Consider the following 20,078-nt stretch of genomic DNA (forward strand, 5'->3'; position numbering starts at 1 on the left):
CAAGAGAGAGCATTTTGATAACAGCTCTGGACAAAAGGTCAAAGATGCTACCAAAACCCTGAGGAGCATCCTCTGGGGATCCTGCATGCAAAACGTCCACATCAGCTGCCAAAGCTGAGCACAAGAGCTGAGAGTCAGATGAAGCCTTGTTCATAAAATCTGCTTTCAAATCTGATTTCAGTGTTTTATGCAACTCATCCCCCATCGTGCGTTTAATTCGGAATGACTCTAATAGCGATGATGCTGCGTAGCTTACCCTGCTGCTGTCCTTACAAGGATACACCTTTCAGTTCTTTGCTTTTGCAGTAATACCTTTATAAGAAAGGCCTTTCGCTTGTCACATGCATGATGTATGATTTGTTGAGGCTTGATGAGTCAGCATCTTGAGCAGCTGATTTCATTATTTCAATGAGTTTTAGGTCTGAAAATAAATAGATATAATAGATACATGGATTCATCTGGGTTTCAGCATCCTGAAACCTTTTGTTTGACACCTCAACAATGTACCTTGATAATAAGATTGGCCTGTTTAACTGGGATATTTAACCAGTGAACACTGTTTGTTTGTGATACCAGCACTGACCCCCTTCACAGGGTCACAGGCAAACACACGCTGGAAAAGACTGGCAACGACCGCAGAAACACTTTTTTCATTCAATTTATTTTGTTAGTTAAATTTCTATAGCAGGTGAGGGAACATAACGGTCACACGAGGGTTTTCTTGAGCATAGTTTTCAGAAGTCACAGTGTTTTAGACAAGGACAAGAACATTTTCAAAAATGACAATGAAGAAGGAAGGGCCAAGAGGAAACTTAAAAACAAGGTGTAACAGTGACACAATCCTACACACCTTCTCCTTCATGGTCCCCCCCAACTGCCCCCTTTGCTCCACCAAAAAAAAAAAAAAAAAAGCCTCTGCTCTAAAGTGTTGTCAACCCCTCCCTCCCACCATGACCCCCCCCCCCCCCCATCCCAAAATGCAAACAAAACAACAAAACAAAAACTCAATAGATATATTTATATATAATATATATTCACTCTTTAAAAATAGAACTTCAGTCTAGGTACTAACATCTGTACAAACTACAAAAATAAAATTTTAATATAAATAATTTATATGGCATGACATTAACAATTTTTTTGAAATAAACTACAAACCAATGCAGGAGCCCCCCACCCCCACCCCTCCCTTTAAACTCCTCTCCACTGCCTGACAACACCTGCTGGCTGTCTATGGTCTGATCAAACTGTAAATGGTGCTTTGCTCATGTTGCTTAATTATTCACAACTGCACAGTAGCTACTTAACTTTTCTTTCATATTTACAAAAGAAACCAAAGCTGCCACTTTGACAAAAAGACACTTAAAAAATAGATCCGCAAGTTTTTCCCTGCAATTTAACCTGGCAGTGATGAGACCAATACTGAACAACAACAACACTTTGTAAAGCAAATTACATGAAAGTCCTAAGAACGAGAGAAAATGTAGTGTGGCGTATATGAGGTTTGTATTAGCAGGAAGAGAAATTAGAAAGTGAGTCAGAGCAGGTTGAACATGTTACAACCCTCAAAGCAGCCAGCAAAGAAAAAAAAGGAGAAAACAACAACAATAATAATAATAATAATAATAATAACAAAATAAAATATAGTCACTCCCTTTGCATTGGATTTTCTAATTCCCTTTCAAAGTAACACAAGAAGGTGAACAACTGTTAAACACAAAGTAACAAATGTGAGCGTCACCCGCTGTAGAGCTTACAAAAACTGCAGAAGAAAAAAAAAAAACCTTATCACAGCTCCTTCAAGTAGTTTCAAACTGCAGAGGGACAAAGGCTGAACATGAAATATGAATCAGGTGTGACTGCCAGCATGTTGGCCGGTGGTCACACTCAGTAACACTCAGGTGGACAGGTGACAAACATCAGCACGCTACTGCGTCAAAACTGCAGGCAGAACGTTCACACTAAAGTGAGACATAATACTGAGCTCTGAATGCTGTGATAGCAAGGACAAGGGGACAGACTGAAGGCACGCCGGTTACTACTGTTAGGAGAACAGAGTCTGCTGTGTAGATTTCTGCTTCTTGTTTTTACAGTGCACACTGTGACAGAGAACTTCCATACTTAAGCTACACCAGAGAGTGTGTCAGACGCAGTCACAGTGGAATACTGTGTACAAAGTTAAACCGGGGGGGGGGGGGGAGAGAGGGGGTACTGCATTTTTTAAGGCAAATCACTTAAAATTATTTTGAAGTGTAGCAGCAAAAAAAAAAAAGAAAAAAAAAAAGAACATAATACAAATAGAAACACTGACACTGACATGTATGTTCAATAGCCTAATATCTTAATAACATCTCACTTTTTGTGGACACTTTTTACATATAGCACATTTCTTATTCTATACACTGTGGAGGGGGAAAGAAAAATCAACCGCCCCACAAAAACAAATAATCTTTTACATCTGAACTTTTACACAAGAGTATACCCAAGTTATACAGTACTCTTTTAAATAGCTTCCTTCTTTTTTAGTATTAAAATATATACTCATAGATTTATATAATTCTTAAAACATCATTTTTTTCCCACTTAATATGTCCTTGAAATAAATCCTCTCCTTTTTTTTTTGTGTGTGAAGTCTATGTACAGTTGAGAGTTCAGGACGCGATGTGACGCCACGCGGCCGTCAAGGTGCTCTGGGAAGCAGCCGGAGAAGGCAGGTCGGGTGAGAGAGTCTAGCAATCTTTGGCTGCCTGGATCCTCAACCCACCTACAGCAGGAAAAAAGAGAGGAGAGAAACGGACTTAGACGCTGCTAAAACAGATATTCAAACAAATTAAGCGGCGATTAAGACTGGAAATTGTATCATCTCATTGACGGCGGTTGCTAACTCACCTTGTGTCTTGCTGAGCTGATGCTCTGTCTGGCTCTGCGTTGCTTCCAAGTCCTGGAGCTCTAGAGAGTCTCTCTTACATGAAGAAAAGTTTGTTTTGTCACCACAAGTCCTCTTAGCGGCCTCAAAACAGTCTGACTCGCTGTCCGTGTCAAAACCTTCATGCATGTAGCCTTGGTACGCCGCCCCCGGCAAGGTCGGGTGCACGGCCACCGTCACGGAGGCTGTGGCCGTTACCATGGTAACAGCCCCCCCAGCAGAGCCTTGCTGCGTCGGCAGGGCGGAGCTGCTATTGCTGTAGCTCGGCCCTTTAGTCCTGTTTGGCTGAGGCCCTCTGCCGTTCTGCAGCCTGGGCCCGCTTTGACAAGTCCTCCCAGGGAAGTGAGCTCTGTCGCTGGGTAAGTGTTGGCCGGGCTGCGCCTGGGGCCTCTGGAGGCCCTGCTGCTGCTCCCGCTTGTTCCCATCCCAGCATGTAACCTGGGAGCCGAGAGGTGACTGTGCGTTGTGGGAAGATTCATTTAACGGTTGTATCCTTCCACCAGTGCCTGCTACATTTTCTCTGAACGGCTTCACCACCTGCAAGGAATAAAGCTTCATAGTTAACATCCACAGAAACACATGAATGTGAAGAACATTTGAACATACAGGAGGGGTTTCTATCTTGTATGTGTGCTCGTGCAGCGTACCGTCAGCTTGGGGAAGCTGGGGTTCTTGCTGGCTTCCAGCAGTATGTGAGATGTTGCAGGTGGAACGCTGGTGTGCGATGCAATGTACGCGCTCCGGTCGAAGTACTTATAATCCTCCTCCCCGATCCCTGACGTGGTGGTCATCTCCGAGTAATACTCAGAGTCCGACGACTCTGAAAAAGCCTGCTGACGAGATGACCGTGGGTTGTGGTGGCCCGTGTAGTACCCGTGATGGGTCATCGGTGGCGGCAGTGGTGGTTCGGGGGAAGGCGTGGGCAGGCGGCTGGCATTGTCAACTGGGGTGACCTCAGCCGGAGGGCCCATCATGGACAGGAGGACTGGCAGGAGAACCAAGCCATTCAGCATCCCCAGGACAGTCAGGATGGCCAACACAGCAAAGAAATACCTGAGGGATGGAGAGATGAGGTATGTTAGTTTGAACATAATCCGGAAAAAAAATACAAATTTAGTGCTAAAAGAAACCAGTTTCTGAGCAAAACTAGCTGCTACCAAAGCATTATTAGCTAGTAAAGGCTGCTAATTATTCACTTTTTGCAGGCAATACCAAAGCATCTCTGTGTTTACACTGAACAGGTCTGCCTGACCCTTCTCTGCTGGTCTGCATCAGCTAAATCATACACAAACACGCGCACACACACGCACACACACACACACACACACACACACACACACACACACACACATTGGAAAGTGCATATGCATGTGTAGCTACTCACAGTCACACAGAGCCACAATCCATTTAATCTTATTTTCTTTTGCATCTTAAGGTTTTTAGGGATTTGGCAAAAGTTCAGGTGGATTTAGAGCATCAGCGCGAGTCCTGACACTTTTACATGAACTGGACGACATTTAACTTTTGACAGTTTTCTGTGCAATTTTTCTTTTAATGTGACGAAAGTGGCCTGATGTTTTATGTGGACGAGAGCACGCATACACACACGCACGTGTACGGCTCCAAACACACATAGTTGGCACATGAGGAGGGGAAGTAGCTCAGGGGAAGAAGTCAGGGAAAGCCCAGTGTTTGTGTATCAAAGGCAGGGGGGGCAAATCTGATTCCCTGCTCAGTCCAACTAAAACATGCTTTGATGCCTCCACTGCTGCTGCTACAAGACTTTCTCTCGCTCTGTTTTGCACTCACACTGTGTATGTTGTGTGTGTGTGTGTGCATTTTTTTTGCGTGTGCGTGCATCTCAGTGGAGCTCCGAGGAGGCCAGGGGTGGAGGCAGGCCACAAGAAAGAGCTCCACAAGAAAATTAGAGAGGACTCCACTTAAACACTAACAGAAAGCAGAGAGAGAGAGAGAGAGAGAGACAGTGAGATGCTAACCACCAGCCAGACTTAAAGAGGTAAAAGAAAGAGGGAGGAAAAAAATGATTGTTGGAATGAAGAAAAAAAAAAGCCAACAAGGATGGGAATAATAGCTGTGTAGTGTTGAGGAAACATGCCTCGTTCCTCTGAATGGACTACTACAATGATAATTACAGCTACTTCAGCTGACAAAGGTCACTCTTCAGGGAAAAGTTCACGGTTTGCATGTTGGGCGTGATTTCACAGCCACTTCATCCCCCCGACTCTCTCTGGTGTATTTTCCCCTCTCCTTTTAAACCGCTGTCCTTGTTTTCTTCCTTTATCAGCAGCATAACACATGTCATCCTAACCACTTTTGACAAAGCACTTCAGGGAGATATTTTCAATTTCTTGCCGTCTGCTCAAACCATGACCGTCTTTAAACCACACGCAGATATTTAATCTGCAGGCTTTATTGAGTTAAAGCATGTTCCCATGCAGACGATGGAATCACAAACAGGTCATCGTCGTGTTTACGGCCTCCGCTTTTGAGCTCTTGTTTTACTCCAAAACTACTCCTCAGCATCTTTACACGGTGGAAAAAAAAAAACATGACAAAACAAGAGAAGAGTGAGACAGACAGAAAGAGAGGGAGACATTGGTGGGACCTCCAACAGTGTCTCCCTGTTAGGAATTCTGTTGTTTATATAAACTGTAATCTTTTCCATTCGTTGTCAGGGCCTGGGGAGCCGTGTGTGAGAAAGAGTGTAAGTGTTTACATGCCTGTACATATGTGCATTTCTCCTTGTGTGTGTCCGTGTGTGTGTGTGCATATGTGCTCCGCATGTGTGTGCATGCAGGCTATGTGAGTGTGTGTGAGGGGACTCTGAGCAGAGCTGAATTAGGCTTGCTGTTTATTCAGTGCATTACAAGGCCAGGAGATGTTTACAGCAGTATATTTATGCTACTCCCAGCTAGCCAGCTCTGGCTTGCCCCATTCACCCGACCACAGCTACAGCTACAGCTAAACAAGACCTCCAACAGAGATGCTGGGCCCTTCTGTCTGTCCTCTCACCCCGTCCCCTGTAAACGATCTCTCACACAGCCGTGGGAGAAAAAGAAGGGAGACAAGACGCTTTCTTCTTCCTGATCCTCCCTCCAATTCATTCTCATTTTCTCTCTCTTTCCACACCTCTCTATCTTTCTAATCCAACACTGTGGAGGATCCGTTCATCTAACATCCATCTACCCATCCCACCAGGACCTCATATCCTTGCAAGGAAGCCACCCTCTGAGTGCTGCTCCTCCTCTCTCTCCCTCTGTCTCCGTTCCTGCAGGAAAACTGTGCTTTTTCTGTCATGGAGGCCTGTTGCAGTCTGTGAGCTCAAGGTTGTGGTTTCGGGTTTGGGCCTGGACCACATTCGGTTGAAAAACATCGAGCTATTCGCCTTTTTTTCCACTCTGACCATGAAACAGTGGTAGAAAACACACGCACACATGAGTACACACAGTTTACATGTACGCACACACACACACACACACACACACACGCAGAGAAGAGTGATGTCTGTTGGTGGGCTTCAGACCATCTGACTGGCTGACCAGTTCAGATTTAGCTCCACTTTTTATTACGGCACCCAGCATGGAGGGAGAGAATGCCAAACGGATGATAGGAATTTTTACAGATTCCCTTGTGCATGTGTGTGTGTGTGTGTGTGTGTGTGTGTGTGTGGAAAAACACACACACACACACAGAGAGAGAGAGAGAGAGAGAGAGAGAGAGAGAGAGAGAAACATCACCCAGTGGGTAGCAAAACACTTCCATGTTTACGAGCAGCTGCTACGCACCCTTGATGTTTTCCCCATTTGTTGTGCTCTGAGGTTGGGGTAGACGGATGTGTGTGTGTGCGTGTGTGTGTGTGTGTGTGTGTGTGTGTGTGTGTGTGTGTGTGTGTGCATGTGCCCAGATTGACAGAACCAGGTGCATATTTGTCACTGCGTGTGTGTGCATAAATAGGGGTATAACATTTCCACCTGCATGCACCACTGACCCCCCACAAGGCTTCCTCCTGTCCCCAAGTGAGGCTAGACAACTGGCTCCACACACACATGCACACACACACACACACCAATGGCGTAAAACCAAAACACTGCTTTTTCTGGAGGTAACAAATGGGCTGTGGAGGGTGCTCAGTGAGTCCTGCCACTCTCTCACACATGAGTACTTGTCAAGCGCACATACATGGCTACACACACATACATAACACAGATGCACACACACAGCGTCTCACCTCATGATGAAGTCAAACTCTGACCCTGCCAGCATGAGAACGCCCAGTAGCGTGGAGATTGCTCCGTCAACCACCGGGGCAAACATGTGCTCCAGAGCCACTGCGGAGCGCTTGTTTCTGTTGCCAATCGCTGTCAGGAAGCCCTGCGGCGGAGGGGGAGCGGAGAAGTGAGTTGGAAATCTTGCCGATCACACAAAACTTGTGCTTGCGGCGAGGCTTGGCACGCCTCAGAATTCCTGCATTTGGTTTTGTTGGTGATCGCTAGGCTACACAAGCTTCCTAGTAAATCTTTAATCACACTTCTTTTACCTTTATCGCTTTCCATTTTAGGCAGTAAGCCACAGGAGTCTGCGCTTTGCACTGATTCTAATACAACAAAAGGTTTTTTTTGCAGAATACTTACATCATTATCCTTATGGCAATAAAATACATTTAATCACTAATTAAAAAACAATATTCCTGGTTAAATATGAATCTTCCCTGAGGTAGGTAAATCCACAAAGAACTTGTGATTTTCAGTCTTGTGCGGTCAGATGTCAGTGTGTACTATGTATTTAACAGTTAGACCAAAGCATCAGGTTTCAAGTAAAGTAGGTGTTTAATTATAGGAGCTCAGTCCACCTAACAGTTAATCTATGTGTGTGGTTTGGTTTGTGCTGAGTCTTAACTTACCAGGGCGATGTGCACAGTGAACTCCACTCCGATGCCCACGGAAGCGATGAGGATGACCACAGGGATGGCGCTCAGCTTGATGCCGATCAGACCCATGATGCCAAACAGCTCCACCGTCATCATGGCCAAGATAAACACCTGAGAAGACGACGTGGACAGAAAAACTGAAGCGCTTTCAAGCAATCAGGCAGAAATAAAGCACTTTAACGATAAACGTGAGCATGTCTTTCTTTGGAGTTGAGCCCTTTTGTCTCTTCACCCCACACAATCTTTGACCCTGTGCTCAGGAGCTCAACCACCTGGCATCAAGTTACCCACCCTGAGGCGAATACCTTCCCCTTCTCCCTCCCTCCATCCTTCTCTTTCTCTCCTTCCTTCCCAGAGGTGGTTGAAATGATTGACAGCACCTCAGACAACAGAGTGTTGGCACTGTATTCATATACATCTGTCTTTGTTTGCGGAAAACCAATTCTCTTGTTTTTAACTAGATAGCAGCCCGTTTGCTTATTTTATTGTTTCCGATATTCAATGCAACATCTTAGTCATGCGGCGTTTCAGTTCACTACCGTCTTATAACAGCAAACGCACGATGTTACTGTAAACCGCAATACAAACAGCAACAACGAGTCTTAAAAAACAAGAAGGAGAAAACGCTTCCCGGCCAACAGGAGCTTTTGATCCCAGCAGGGGCTCCGAGCTGGGGCACGGTTAAATTGGAAATGATAAAAGGCGTTTTACTGCTCGACCACATACCGGCTGGGTGAAACCTTCACAGGCAGGCTGATGCTTGGAAACCGTACATGCATGTAGCTTAGCCTCTCTCTCTCTCTCTCCCAGTCTGTCTGTGAAGATTGTGTTGTGTTGCTGTCTCAATCAGTGCTGCTAGGGACTGCTACTGAAATTAAACACATTCCAACTGACACTGGCACTGTTGTTGTGCTACACTCCAGCCCCCTGAATGGTTGGGGATATGTGGATTTGTGTATGTGTGTGTGAGTTCGGGGGGGCCCTTAAGGACCACCGGTCCCACCAGCTTGTGTGTAAAATGTTTTCCAACTGCTGAACACTCAGATTGCTTCTTTTTCTCCCTCTCTCTCTCTCTCTCTCTCTCTCTCACACACACACACATACACACACATACATAACCCTGATGGATGGGTTGAGCAGGCCAAGGTCGCAACTGGGCAGATCTGTCCTGTCCATAGTCTCTCCCTCTCCCTCTGACAAAAGCAGTGAGGGAGTTGGAGGTAGAGGCTTCAGGAGGGCAAAGCCTTTCTTGCTCCTTTGCATTTCCTTTTCTAAGGCCGGCCCAGCCTACATTAGAATGACAAAGGTCCCCGTGTGTGTGTGTGCGTACTGGCTCTCCGCGGAGAAAGAGGGGCCCCCTAGACAGCGTTATTGAGCTGTGCTGAGAAGGGTGAGAAGAAAGCGAGAGGAAGGAGAGAGGGAGGAAGGGGCTAATGATGTTGCTGAGGTAGCACGAGGTGGAAAATGTAAGACAGGAACGGGCAAAGGTGGAAAAGAAGAGCAATGGGGAGGATGAGGAAGAGGAGGACACAATGAGGTGCTGACTTACAATGATGCCAGCAGTCCAGGGGTTGAGCAGCAGAATGGCACAGACCAGGAAGGTGCAGGCCAGCACCACGCTGATCGCCAGCAGGAACCAGTGTCTGAGGCCAATGTACTGCTCCCAGAACAGGAAGGGGTATCCGTTAGGGTAGTTGAACACACCCTTGCGGCTAAACTCATCGCAGATGGCCCGCACGCTCTCGATGGCCTCCACAAAGTCGCCGGCCTGGCGAAGGCCGTTCAGGTAGAAGGGGAACTGGGCAAACTCCAGGGGCTCAGCAGCTGGGACTGCGACAGAGGAGAGGTGAGATCAGCTCATCTTTTCATCTTTTCAGCTGAATCCAGTCTGGCCAAATCAATACAGATAAGATGAGATACTCACTGCGTAGATTCTCCCCTGTAGTGTCATACTTGTCGTGAATCCACTCTCTAGGATGGGGGTAGAAGTTGGCCTGGGAGGCGGCATAGCCCAGAGGGTCATTACTGACCCAGACTGTCAGGTAAATGTAAAACACCTCTGGGGGGATCAAACCCTCCGCATCCACCAGCCGACGAGAAGTCAGCTAGAGAAAAACATTCAGAAACTCAGCTTTAACGTCTCTTCACGTCCCAAGTTTTTGTCAGAATGAATCGTACAAAAAGACAGCTGATAATGTAGTTGTCCGCAATGCCACACACGAGCATTGACATGTGGATTCTGCTTTAAAGTATTTCTTGCGGCTCTTGGACATACCTGGCTGTAGTTAAAAGGCTCTTTCTTGGAACCGGTCTGGATGAGGAGCTTGTATGCCAGAGCTCCGTCCTCTGTGCCGTTACGATAGCTGTCAGAGGTAATCCTGCCTGCCTGCCAGTCAGCATCAAAAGCAGCCTGAAGACCTGCGTGTGAGGTAAACACACACACACACACACACAGAAAAGAAAGGATTATTTTGGCTGTCGTTTATAACTATTATGATTTCGATTATCATAAAATTCTGGGCGTTTTCCTGCCTGTCTGTCTCGGTGGGCAGTGATGTTGAACATGTGCAATATCAAGTTTCCCTTTTTTTATTTCTCTTAGCTATCACTTCCTCCTGACTGGGCCTCTGACACGTGCTAGCCTGAGGACACATTCACACACACACACACACACACACACACACACACACATGCAAAGATAACCCATGACCCAAGCCTGCCTATTACACCACCCCTCAGCCCAGGTGGATGGAGGTAAACAGCGTCACTGAACTTTCACTCACCCTTCACACATTCTCACCTCTGCACACACACACACACACACACACACACACACACACACATTCATTCACTCCTGTCCTTAGTAAAAAAGCACACCTGAAAAAACCTATTGCACCATCTATCGCATTCTGATGTCATTATCAAAGCCCCCAGGGGACAGACGCTAACTTATTACCTGACTCACTCCAAGAAATAACATTACTGAGCCTGACTTTGTACCTCTGAGCCAGTCCTGGAAGTAGTGCAGCCACATGCGGGGCAGTTTGCTGTCGCTGTCTCTGACCACGTATTTAACAGAGTTGAAGGCGTTGTGCAGCTGGATCAGCAGCCTCTGCGACCGCGCGTAATCAAATCCATCCATGGTCACCAGGTACATGTTGTAGAAGGAGAAATACTTGAACTGGGCGTCGATGAAATCGTACTCCTTGGTGTCGCGTGGCACAATGTCGGTAAGGTAGAGGCCGTCGTGCACCATGGTGGTCCCATACAGGCTGAGGCCCAGGAGGCCCAGAAAGAGAACCACCACAATGGCTTTGCTTTTGGGCTTGAGGAGCAGAGGGGCGTATTTCTCCCTGGCGAAGCTGGACAGGTTCCAATGCAGGAAGGGGAGAGGGACGCACTTCTTTCCCGATTTGGAATCCTCCACCTGGGCTAGGAGGTCCCGCGTGGAGCTGGAGGTAGGGGTGAAAAGCTGGGATCCGTAGGGGTCCGGCACAGAGGTGGTGGTGGGAGAAGGTGTGATGGCTAGGGGAAGGGAGAACAAACAGCAAATTGGTGTTTTGGCTTCATGGTTTACTTGAAAAGCTTCAGAGGATGCTTTAAAGAAAACTGTCAGAAGCTGAATGCACTTTATTTACCTTGAGGCTGTGAAGTGGGGCAGACGATGATGGACGGCGGGCTGGTGGAGATCTGTGAGGTAGGTGGTAGGATGGTGACGATATGCTGGCCCGCTGCGTCACACTGCGTGAACGCCTGCACTGTGGTGGTGATTTGGGTGCTGGTGGTGATTGTCGATCCCGCCGCGTACTGGTGCGTGTGCGCCGTGGGCGTTGTAGGCGTGTGTGGCTGCTCTCCGGCGTCTGACAGCTCATGTGGAGAGAGGTGGATGACGCGGTCGGAGCAGGGGCTGTACAGGCAGCAGAGGACATCCAAGCGCTTGTCCTCGCGCCGGTGGAGGTCCAAACTGAGGATGGCAGGGAAGATGAGCAGCACCATGGCGAAGTTAAACACGACCACAATGGCCGCCTAGGGGGAGAAATACAGAGAGAAAAACAACGTGAGAAAAGACAGAGACGAGTATGTGAAATTACAGACACCCTACCCCAGCTGAAGAGAGTCAGGGCTCCCTTTTTTCTTTAGTATGTCAGACCACAGCCTAGAAAGTAAAGAAAAGCCTTACTCTAAATCACCAGCCAGGAATACTAAGCGAGCCAGACGGGGAGAGGGAGGGAGAGACAGAGAGAGAAAAGAAAGAAAAGAGTGCCAGAATAAAAGAACTACGAGAAAGACTGAGAGAAAGGAGCAGGGAGGGAATATATATGTTGCGAGCCTGAGCAAAACCATCACCCTTCACTCACCCCAGCCCCTGAAGCTGACATTCTAACTGGCTGTGGTTTCCAGTGTGTGTACGTTCATGTGTGTGTATATGTGTGCGTGCTTGTGTGTTTCAGACCACCCACAGTTAGTGACAGATCAGAGCAAACCGCCTTGACGGGCCAGTGATATACTGATCCACTCCTCCCTCCCTCTCCCTTTCTTTCTCCCTCTGTCTGCCTCTCTCTGTCTGTTCATCACCCTCTTTGCTCTGATTATTCCCCATTACACACATGCACACGCACATATACACACATGCAGAGACACGCACACAGAAAAAAAATGTTGGCCCTGTAGGTGCGGCAGCAATAAAACTGGGAACAAAGACTTTCCTCGCTCTGAATAAGTGTCACCTCTCTTAAGTTATCTCTTTCATTTTCTAAGGAGCCTTGGGCCTCTTGGTGTGCGTTTCTGTACATGTGTTTATGTCTGTGCGCGTGCTTGTGAGGCTGTGCGTGTGTGCAAAGCATACCTGCAAAGAGAACGCTCGCAAGGCAGGAATGGGCACGAGAGCGGCCATAAAGAACGCGATCATGTTGTTGATGGAAGTCAGAGCAACACTGGTGCCGGTGCGACGCAAACAGTCTCCTGTCCGTTCCTTTAACACAGAAACACACATAAACAGCGTTCAGAGGAGAGGAGAGGAGAGGAGAGGAGAGGAGAGGAGAGGAAAGAAGAGGAGAGGAGTGTCTTAAAGGTACCTTAAAGGGGATGTTACTTCCAGCCTCTGTGAAGGAGTGAGCCAACAGAAACATGTCATCCACACCAATCCCTAGTGCCAGGAAGGGAAGCACCTGGGATGGGAAAGGGTCAGAATGAACATTTGAAGTGTGCAACATCAAAATGGGCATTAAATCAAAGAAAGACCTCTTCTATGTAATAAAGTGAATGTAAGTAGCTTCCTTTGTGTTGTACCTGTGTGGTGGCAGCATTGAAGGAGAGGCCAAGCAGGGAGCACAGACCCAGTCCTGCAGCCACCGACAGGGCCACTAGCAGCACCCCAGCCAGCCCAACAGCCCCCTGGGACTTGGCACAGTCCCACCTTAGCATGGTCACACAAGCATAGGCCAGCTAGAGAGGAGACATTAAATAGTTAATCTACAGTAAAGTGCCATACTAATTGATTGACTTAAACGCATCACTATGCTCACCATGAGCAGGTATCCGCCGGCCACCCTGATCACGCTGACATCAGAGAAGGACTTCATGATGTCATTGAGGGTGGTGGTGGAGAAAGCATGGATGGACTGGCTGGAGTTGTCTGGGATACTCTGGTGGACCACCTGAGGGACAAAGATCAATTAATCATCAATGAGTCCAGTTAAATATTTTGCAGCAACTCCAGGTGGGATTTGCCATCCATAAAAGAGGAAAAACACACCAAAAAATACATTTTTCAGCGCATTATCTATGCAAGATGACCGACAAAACAAAAGATGCTGAAAGAACTGGAGTAATAGTTACATGTACTGCAATACTTCAGAGAGGCTGAAATGCTGAGGAACACAAGCTGCACTTGAAAACACGCTTCCCACCCTCATATTTTAGGGCCCTCTCACAGAAAGAACGCCCTGTGCCTTTGAAATGTGTGTGAAAGTGAGTGTGAATGTGTGTGTTTTTACATGTGCTAGCATGTGTGTGAGTGCGTGTGCATGTATGACAACTGAGGAGTAATGAGCACAGATGCCAGAGGTTGTTAGGTCAAAGGTGAAAGGGATGGGATCACATGGCCTGCAGAAGGCTCCCCTCTCCACTCTGTGCCATGAGTGGACCGAGGTTCCCCCGAAGCCGTTTGCCTGCCCGTATTCAACCAATCTCAATCTGTTCTGATTGTTCTTGTTCTTTAATGCATCAGGAGGAGGTGTCGCATCTCTGTCAGTTCACGTTTTGAGTTTGCTACCCCTCCTCCCTAGCACATGTCTCTCCCTCCCTCCCTGTCTCCTTACCCTCACCATGGTGGGTGTCAGCTATCACAGCAACAGCTTGTTCCTATAACTAGGGCTCTGACAGAGAGAGATGGCTGGCCTACCACACACACACACACACACACACACACACACACACACACATATGCACACACACCTACTGCCCTGGTCTGCCCTGTGATTCGCTTTACAAGGGAGCTGAAGACTGATGGAATTCAGACACAGCAGAGTAAGTCCCATGCATTGTGTGTGTGTGTGTGTGTGTGTGTGTGTGAGTGTGTGTATGTGTGTGTGAGCAAAGCAAAACAAGACTGCAAGGAAATGCCTCCTCCTTTTTCTCCTCCTGCTCCTTCTTCTTGGTGGCTACAATAAAAATCTGTACTTCTGTCGAGCTCTATGTGTGAATTGATTTTATCTATCTGTGCATTTGAATACACATGAAATGTGTGTGTGTGTGTGTGTGTGTGTGTGTGTGTGTGTGTGTGTGTGTGTTCGTTCGCACCTCCACAAACTTCCTCTGCCACGACTCGAGGATGGCGGTAGCCTTTTCCTCATTCCAGTTTATGTCGTGGATCTCGTAGTCGTCTTTAAAGTGCTCGTACAGCTGCTTAGGACTCATCAACAGGAACATGGTTTGGAGAGCCTCCGCACTGCAAAACACACAAATGTAAGCTTAGGACACATCACAGACGTCTGGCTGCCCGTGCAAACATGCTTTATTGGGTGCTGAGCTGAGTTGAAACCTCAACTGCATCATCCATCTAACAACTAGCACATTAAAAATCATCCAGTCAGACTGTTTAGATGTTCTTGGTATCCCTTCAGCTACGCAGGAACATGCCTTTCTGTGAACGGCTAAAGGCAGGTGCCGTGTCTTCTAGGATTTGCCCGCCTGCCTGTCTGTCTGCCAGTATAAACAGCCAAAAGCAGGTGTTATCTAGTCTGCCTGTCTGTCTGCCGGTCTCTCGGCTGCGCTCCCAGATGTCCTCAGGTTTTCTTGGCACAGCTGCTGTGAGCAGCGGTGCTGCTCAAAATGTGAAAGAAATGATCATAAATCACGTCCCAGAATAAGTGTGGCTCTTGCAGATGGGACTGGAATCCTCTTTCATTCAAGGCCCTGTTGGGCCTGTGTGGGTCATGATCTGGACTCCTACCCAGTGCTGTCACTCCATTTGTACTGCCACTCTTTAAAATCCAGTTGAAGTCAATGGAGGAAAAACAAAATTGTGGAGAAAGAGAGAAAAAAGCCCCCTCTCCTCATCTATATCATCTTCTTCTTTGGTCCCTTACACAACAAACGTGTAACAGGGTGGATGGGGGGCTTTATGTGACTGTCAATCATCTTTAATTGGCCTATCCTGGAACGGGGTCATGCAGGAAACCGATCCCTCTCGGAACAAGGCATTCCTAGCATGTGTCTGCTGGGTTATTGGGGGTTACACAGATTCCACAGTCACGGCGGCTCACAAGCTGATGGTTGCCTGTTCAGCTAGCAGTGATCTCACACACACACGCACACACACCCTCACCCTTACTATTACATCTTCCATTAAGACAAGAGCAACATCCAATGTACTGTAAAATCACTGCAGAGGCGCCTTTACATCTTCATAAACACACACCTCAGCAGAGTATCCTGGCTGTTCTTGATCCGCCCCCCCAGGATCAGCTCCTCCTGCCAGTGCATGAACTTCCGGCTGAAACCATGGCAACCACCCTGGAGACGCCCAGCAATGTCAGGACTCTGAATGGACGAGCAGGAGCAGACGGAAAAACACAGACATGTGTTAGGACTCTGCAGTTCTGAGCGCTACCTTCATCTACCTGTAACTGTAACTCCTTGTTGAATACACTGACTGAACTGTGGGCTTACCTCTCCCTGCTCCTTGTTGGGTGCACTGAGCGGGCAGTCAGGGTCTGATGGGTCTAGACACGGCCTGTTCATGTAGGCATGTCCCACCTAAGGAATCAATGTTACAAAAGTCTCAGTATATTGAAGGGAAACACGCAACTGGATGAGTAACTAATTGCTTGTGTAAGTAAACCTTTCATTCAGTAAATCTGTGTGTTTTGTGTGTCCCACCTGGGCTTTGTCTAACATCTCCTTGAATCCTTCCAGTGAAGTGAACTGACTCAGCTCCTCCATCAGCTTGACTGGATCTAGATTCATCCACTGGATATCTGGCATACCCCTGCAGAGCAAAGACACATTATGAGGAACCTCAACCCGAACACGTTTGACAGGAACTTAAGGCAAAACTGTAAAATAACTTTTATCACGTTGTGCCTGCAAGGCTCCGTGGCTTTGCATTCCTGCTAATCTTCACTGCAAGCAGAAAAACTATGATTCTTTCAGCTCGGTTTAATACTCTCTCCCTCGTGGTGCCGGGCTATGCAGGAGGCTAGCTGCAGATACAGGATAAAATAGCGTTTATTATCCTGTTTCACGCTGCCACAATGCCCGGGGAAAAGGCACGGTGGCTGCCTGCTCACTTCCATTCCTCAATGTCCTGCACTGAGTCATAACGATTACCTCTGCCTCCCAAACATCTTGATAAGGAGGGAGGGAAGGGGAGAGGCTGGGAGGATGGATGGGAGTGGAATACTGTAGGTGAGGAATGAAAGGAGAGGCAAAGGGGGAATTCTCACTCTGTTTGTTGTCTGATGTTTACAGACAACGAACCAAATTCCGAGCCTCACCTGTACCACCATCCTCCTTCTCTTTATGAGATGTCTACTTAAAGGTAGACCTTTATGAAAATGAAGGAATGAACTTCTTTCCTGGTTTAAGTCACCAAGAAAGACATGTTTCCTTTCCACACATGGCATTTTTTAATAAAATACAGAAAAGACGAAGTAAAATGCAACATTATCGGCAAGTTTTGGTGATTCCGTGCAAGAAAACACGTTGGGTGGAGACAAAGTAAGAAAGACAACAGACAGAATGAGAGGGAAATAAAAGAATCTCAAAGTATCTCAACTTTGGGCCCAATCTCCCTCCAATGGCTTATGAAGAGAGCTCCTCTCCTATTCCCACATACCAGGGTCCCTTTTTGCTGCTGCTCGCAAAGACACACTCCTTTATCAGCTAGTTTTTGCTTGAGTGAACCGGGCCTGGGCCCTTTTGTTTTTTCATAGATTGCTGCTCTTTGTTCTCCCAAGTTTTTTCCTCTCTCTCTCACTCACTCTTCCTCACTCTCTTTCCCCAATCTGCCTCGCTCCCTCTTCTCCTTTCTCTCTCTCTATCTCACTCTCTCTCTCTTTTTTTTTTTTGCATTTAAAACCAGAGCTGAAGTGAAGCGGAAGCTGACTCGGGGGACACAGGCCTCAGTGACCACCGTGAGTTCCCCTTCACAGCTCCACATGGGGAAAGAAAAAAAAACCCAACAGAGTAAAAAACATTGAATAAATAACAACAGATGCTGAACACTTTGTGTGATTTACAGGAAAACTTGGACGACGTGTGAATCATCAAAGAGCTCCTTCTCCCTCTCTGTCGCTCCGCTTTCACACAAGCCAACTGGGAGATGCTAAGGATGGGAAACTTGTGTTTGTTTCTGTGTGTGCTGGCTTGTCATGCAACATGCTGCTGTCAGCTCTGGATAGAAATATAAACAAATAATTTGTTTGCAAAGAAACATCTGCTATGATCTAAACTATCTTTTATAAACTAAGGACTCAATTGAAATATCACTTCTGACGACAAAAAAAAACCCCTCTTTGAGTGACTCAATTTCTCAAGAGAACTTTGTCCCGAAAAAGGAGAGAAAAAAAAACCCTGAATCCGCAAATGCCCAAATACGCCCCGACTCCACTGTTAACCGTCTTGTAGCCTCTCTCTGTCTTTCTCGAGGGACTTGAGGCTTGAATGCTGCCCATTTTATTTGTTGGACAACTCAGGAGCTGGGAGCCCGGGCATTACCATGAGAATGCCGAGTGTTAGCCGTGAGCTGACAAAGCCGGCCCCCCTCCCTCCTCCGGGGCCCCTGCACTGATGGACACTCACTCGTAAACTGAAAGAATGCTTACCATTGTCTGACCCAAAGGGCTCCCCTGCCACCACCACCACCACCGCCGCCGCCGCCACCTCCCCGCCCTCCGTTCTACCAACCCACCACCCAGTTGCTGCTGCAGCCATCTCCTCTCTCTCTCTCTCTCCATCCCTCCCTTGCTTGCTTTTCTCTGTCAGGACACCCCCCTCCGGTCCCTCTCTGGGCCCTAAAAGAACTCTATTACTGACCGCTGCTGTCAGTCACAGCACCCACTGACAGACTACTGAAAGACCAACTGTATGTCTCCATCGAGCATGTGTTAAAAGTTACAGACCCCTCCAAAAATCTGCAACACAACTCAGATGGAAGCAATGACAGCAAAGGGAGAGCCAAGACTTTCAATGAAATGTTTTAATATGCAAAAAAAAAAAAAAGTGTTGTGTCAAATATTCCAAGACTTACGGTAAATAGGCAGAGCCTCCTTGTAGTTTGGCCCCTTCCCAAAAACAGTCCAATGGAGTGATTATCATACAGGGGAATAGCTTGTCAATCATCTGGGATCAGGACATAGAAACAAAACATGACTAAACATCACAAATCAGAGGGGACACATGTAAGTATGGGACTGAAAAATCAATTTGTAGTGGACTTACCCTTTCAATCATGACATTTTCTATAATAGGGACTCCTGATTTATAGCATATTTTGTTAAGATCCCACGATCTACGAGAGAGAAAACCATAATGAGTAATGATTAATGATCTGCAGCTTTTAATGTTGCGAGCACAAGAAGCGTTTTCACATCACATGTCCACTCACTTTCCAAACAGTGACACCTGGACCTTGCTGGCGGACAGGGCGGCTTCCATGTGAACCAGCAAAGCCTCCTGGGTAAGAATGTTGGTGCCCTCTTCTTTGGGGGTCTGGATAAGCATCTGTGAGGTAAATACTGACTCCTCTCCCTGCTTCTCCCTGGTGTAGCGAAGCTCCGTGCTCACCCGACTGCCAGCTAGAAAACAAAGGATAAAGGATAAATTAATGCTGCATAGATTGATAGATTGTTAGATAGATACTGTATATTCATATATTAGCACAGAATTTCTTTAAAGCACAGACACATTTGGATCCTATAACAAAGTGTGTAGCGCGTGTGTGTATATATGCACACACACTTACACAAGAACACACACATATATCGACCAACGCCCTTGGCCCTCGCCAGTGTTGGTTTTGAAGGCACTTCACACAAGCCAGTGTCTGGCCAAGAGAAATGAGTAATACAGCTTCTCATTGGCTCCTTCTGTGAAACAGATGTGCCCTGTTAGTTCAGAAAACCAGCCTTCTGATGCCCCAGAACCCTCTGCCAGTCTTCTCGGGCCAGCAGATATGTATCGACAAAGAGAGTTTGAATACGCGATAAAAGATCACAATGAGTTATTGACTCGCCATTGCTCATTTTTATGGACTGTGTCCACCTGTGATGGAGTTTAGGTAAAAATAAGTTGACCGTAACTACACTGTATTTCTGGCACCAAAGAGAAGAGAAGAAGAGAGAAGAGAAGAGCTGGAAAGGGAGGAAGAGCAAGAAGCAGTGGTGGCATTGATATGGCCCACAGAAGTTGGGAACCAAAGACATCAAAGAACTTGGGAGATACAAGTGGATAAAGCAAGGTAAATAGATTCAAGGAGAGATAAATATGGATGTCAGCGGCGGTGACGGACATAAAAGAGATAGAAAGAGGATGAAAAAAAAAAAACAGAGGGAGAGAGAGCTATGTTGTGCTGTGCGGTAGACTCCAGCCCCCTAATTACAGGAGGTTGCCCTGAAAAGAGTTTGCCAGCCTGGGGGATCTGTGCCTGTGCCAAGTGGACATGAAACATGCCGCGCTGGATCACAGAGGGCCCGTCTGCCC

At 47.0% G+C, this 20,078-nt stretch overlaps 1 protein-coding gene across 1 annotated transcript in view; it reads right to left on the minus strand.

Moving 5' to 3' along the window:
* Positions 1-1,040: 1,040 nt before the first annotated feature.
* The window catches only part of ptch2 (patched 2), a 29,424-nt gene continuing 10,386 nt past the window's right edge, over positions 1,041-20,078 (minus strand). The window contains exons 3-23 of the mRNA XM_076745946.1: positions 18,985-19,174; positions 18,819-18,888; positions 18,628-18,719; positions 16,257-16,365; positions 16,047-16,133; positions 15,796-15,917; positions 14,676-14,823; positions 13,400-13,531; positions 13,164-13,319; positions 12,950-13,042; positions 12,721-12,846; positions 11,513-11,900; positions 10,875-11,399; positions 10,150-10,292; positions 9,799-9,979; positions 9,424-9,704; positions 7,848-7,985; positions 7,176-7,318; positions 3,574-3,979; positions 2,890-3,463; positions 1,041-2,764 (exon numbers count right to left, since the gene is read on the minus strand). Coding sequence (XP_076602061.1) covers positions 2,730-2,764; positions 2,890-3,463; positions 3,574-3,979; positions 7,176-7,318; positions 7,848-7,985; positions 9,424-9,704; positions 9,799-9,979; positions 10,150-10,292; positions 10,875-11,399; positions 11,513-11,900; positions 12,721-12,846; positions 12,950-13,042; positions 13,164-13,319; positions 13,400-13,531; positions 14,676-14,823; positions 15,796-15,917; positions 16,047-16,133; positions 16,257-16,365; positions 18,628-18,719; positions 18,819-18,888; positions 18,985-19,174 — 4,139 coding nt within the window. The 3' untranslated portion in view covers positions 1,041-2,729. The remainder of the gene's footprint in view (positions 2,765-2,889; positions 3,464-3,573; positions 3,980-7,175; positions 7,319-7,847; positions 7,986-9,423; positions 9,705-9,798; positions 9,980-10,149; positions 10,293-10,874; positions 11,400-11,512; positions 11,901-12,720; positions 12,847-12,949; positions 13,043-13,163; positions 13,320-13,399; positions 13,532-14,675; positions 14,824-15,795; positions 15,918-16,046; positions 16,134-16,256; positions 16,366-18,627; positions 18,720-18,818; positions 18,889-18,984; positions 19,175-20,078) is intronic.

Source organism: Chaetodon auriga, chromosome 12 (assembly GCF_051107435.1).
Source record: "Chaetodon auriga isolate fChaAug3 chromosome 12, fChaAug3.hap1, whole genome shotgun sequence".
Classification (NCBI taxonomy): Eukaryota; Metazoa; Chordata; class Actinopteri; order Chaetodontiformes; family Chaetodontidae; genus Chaetodon; species Chaetodon auriga.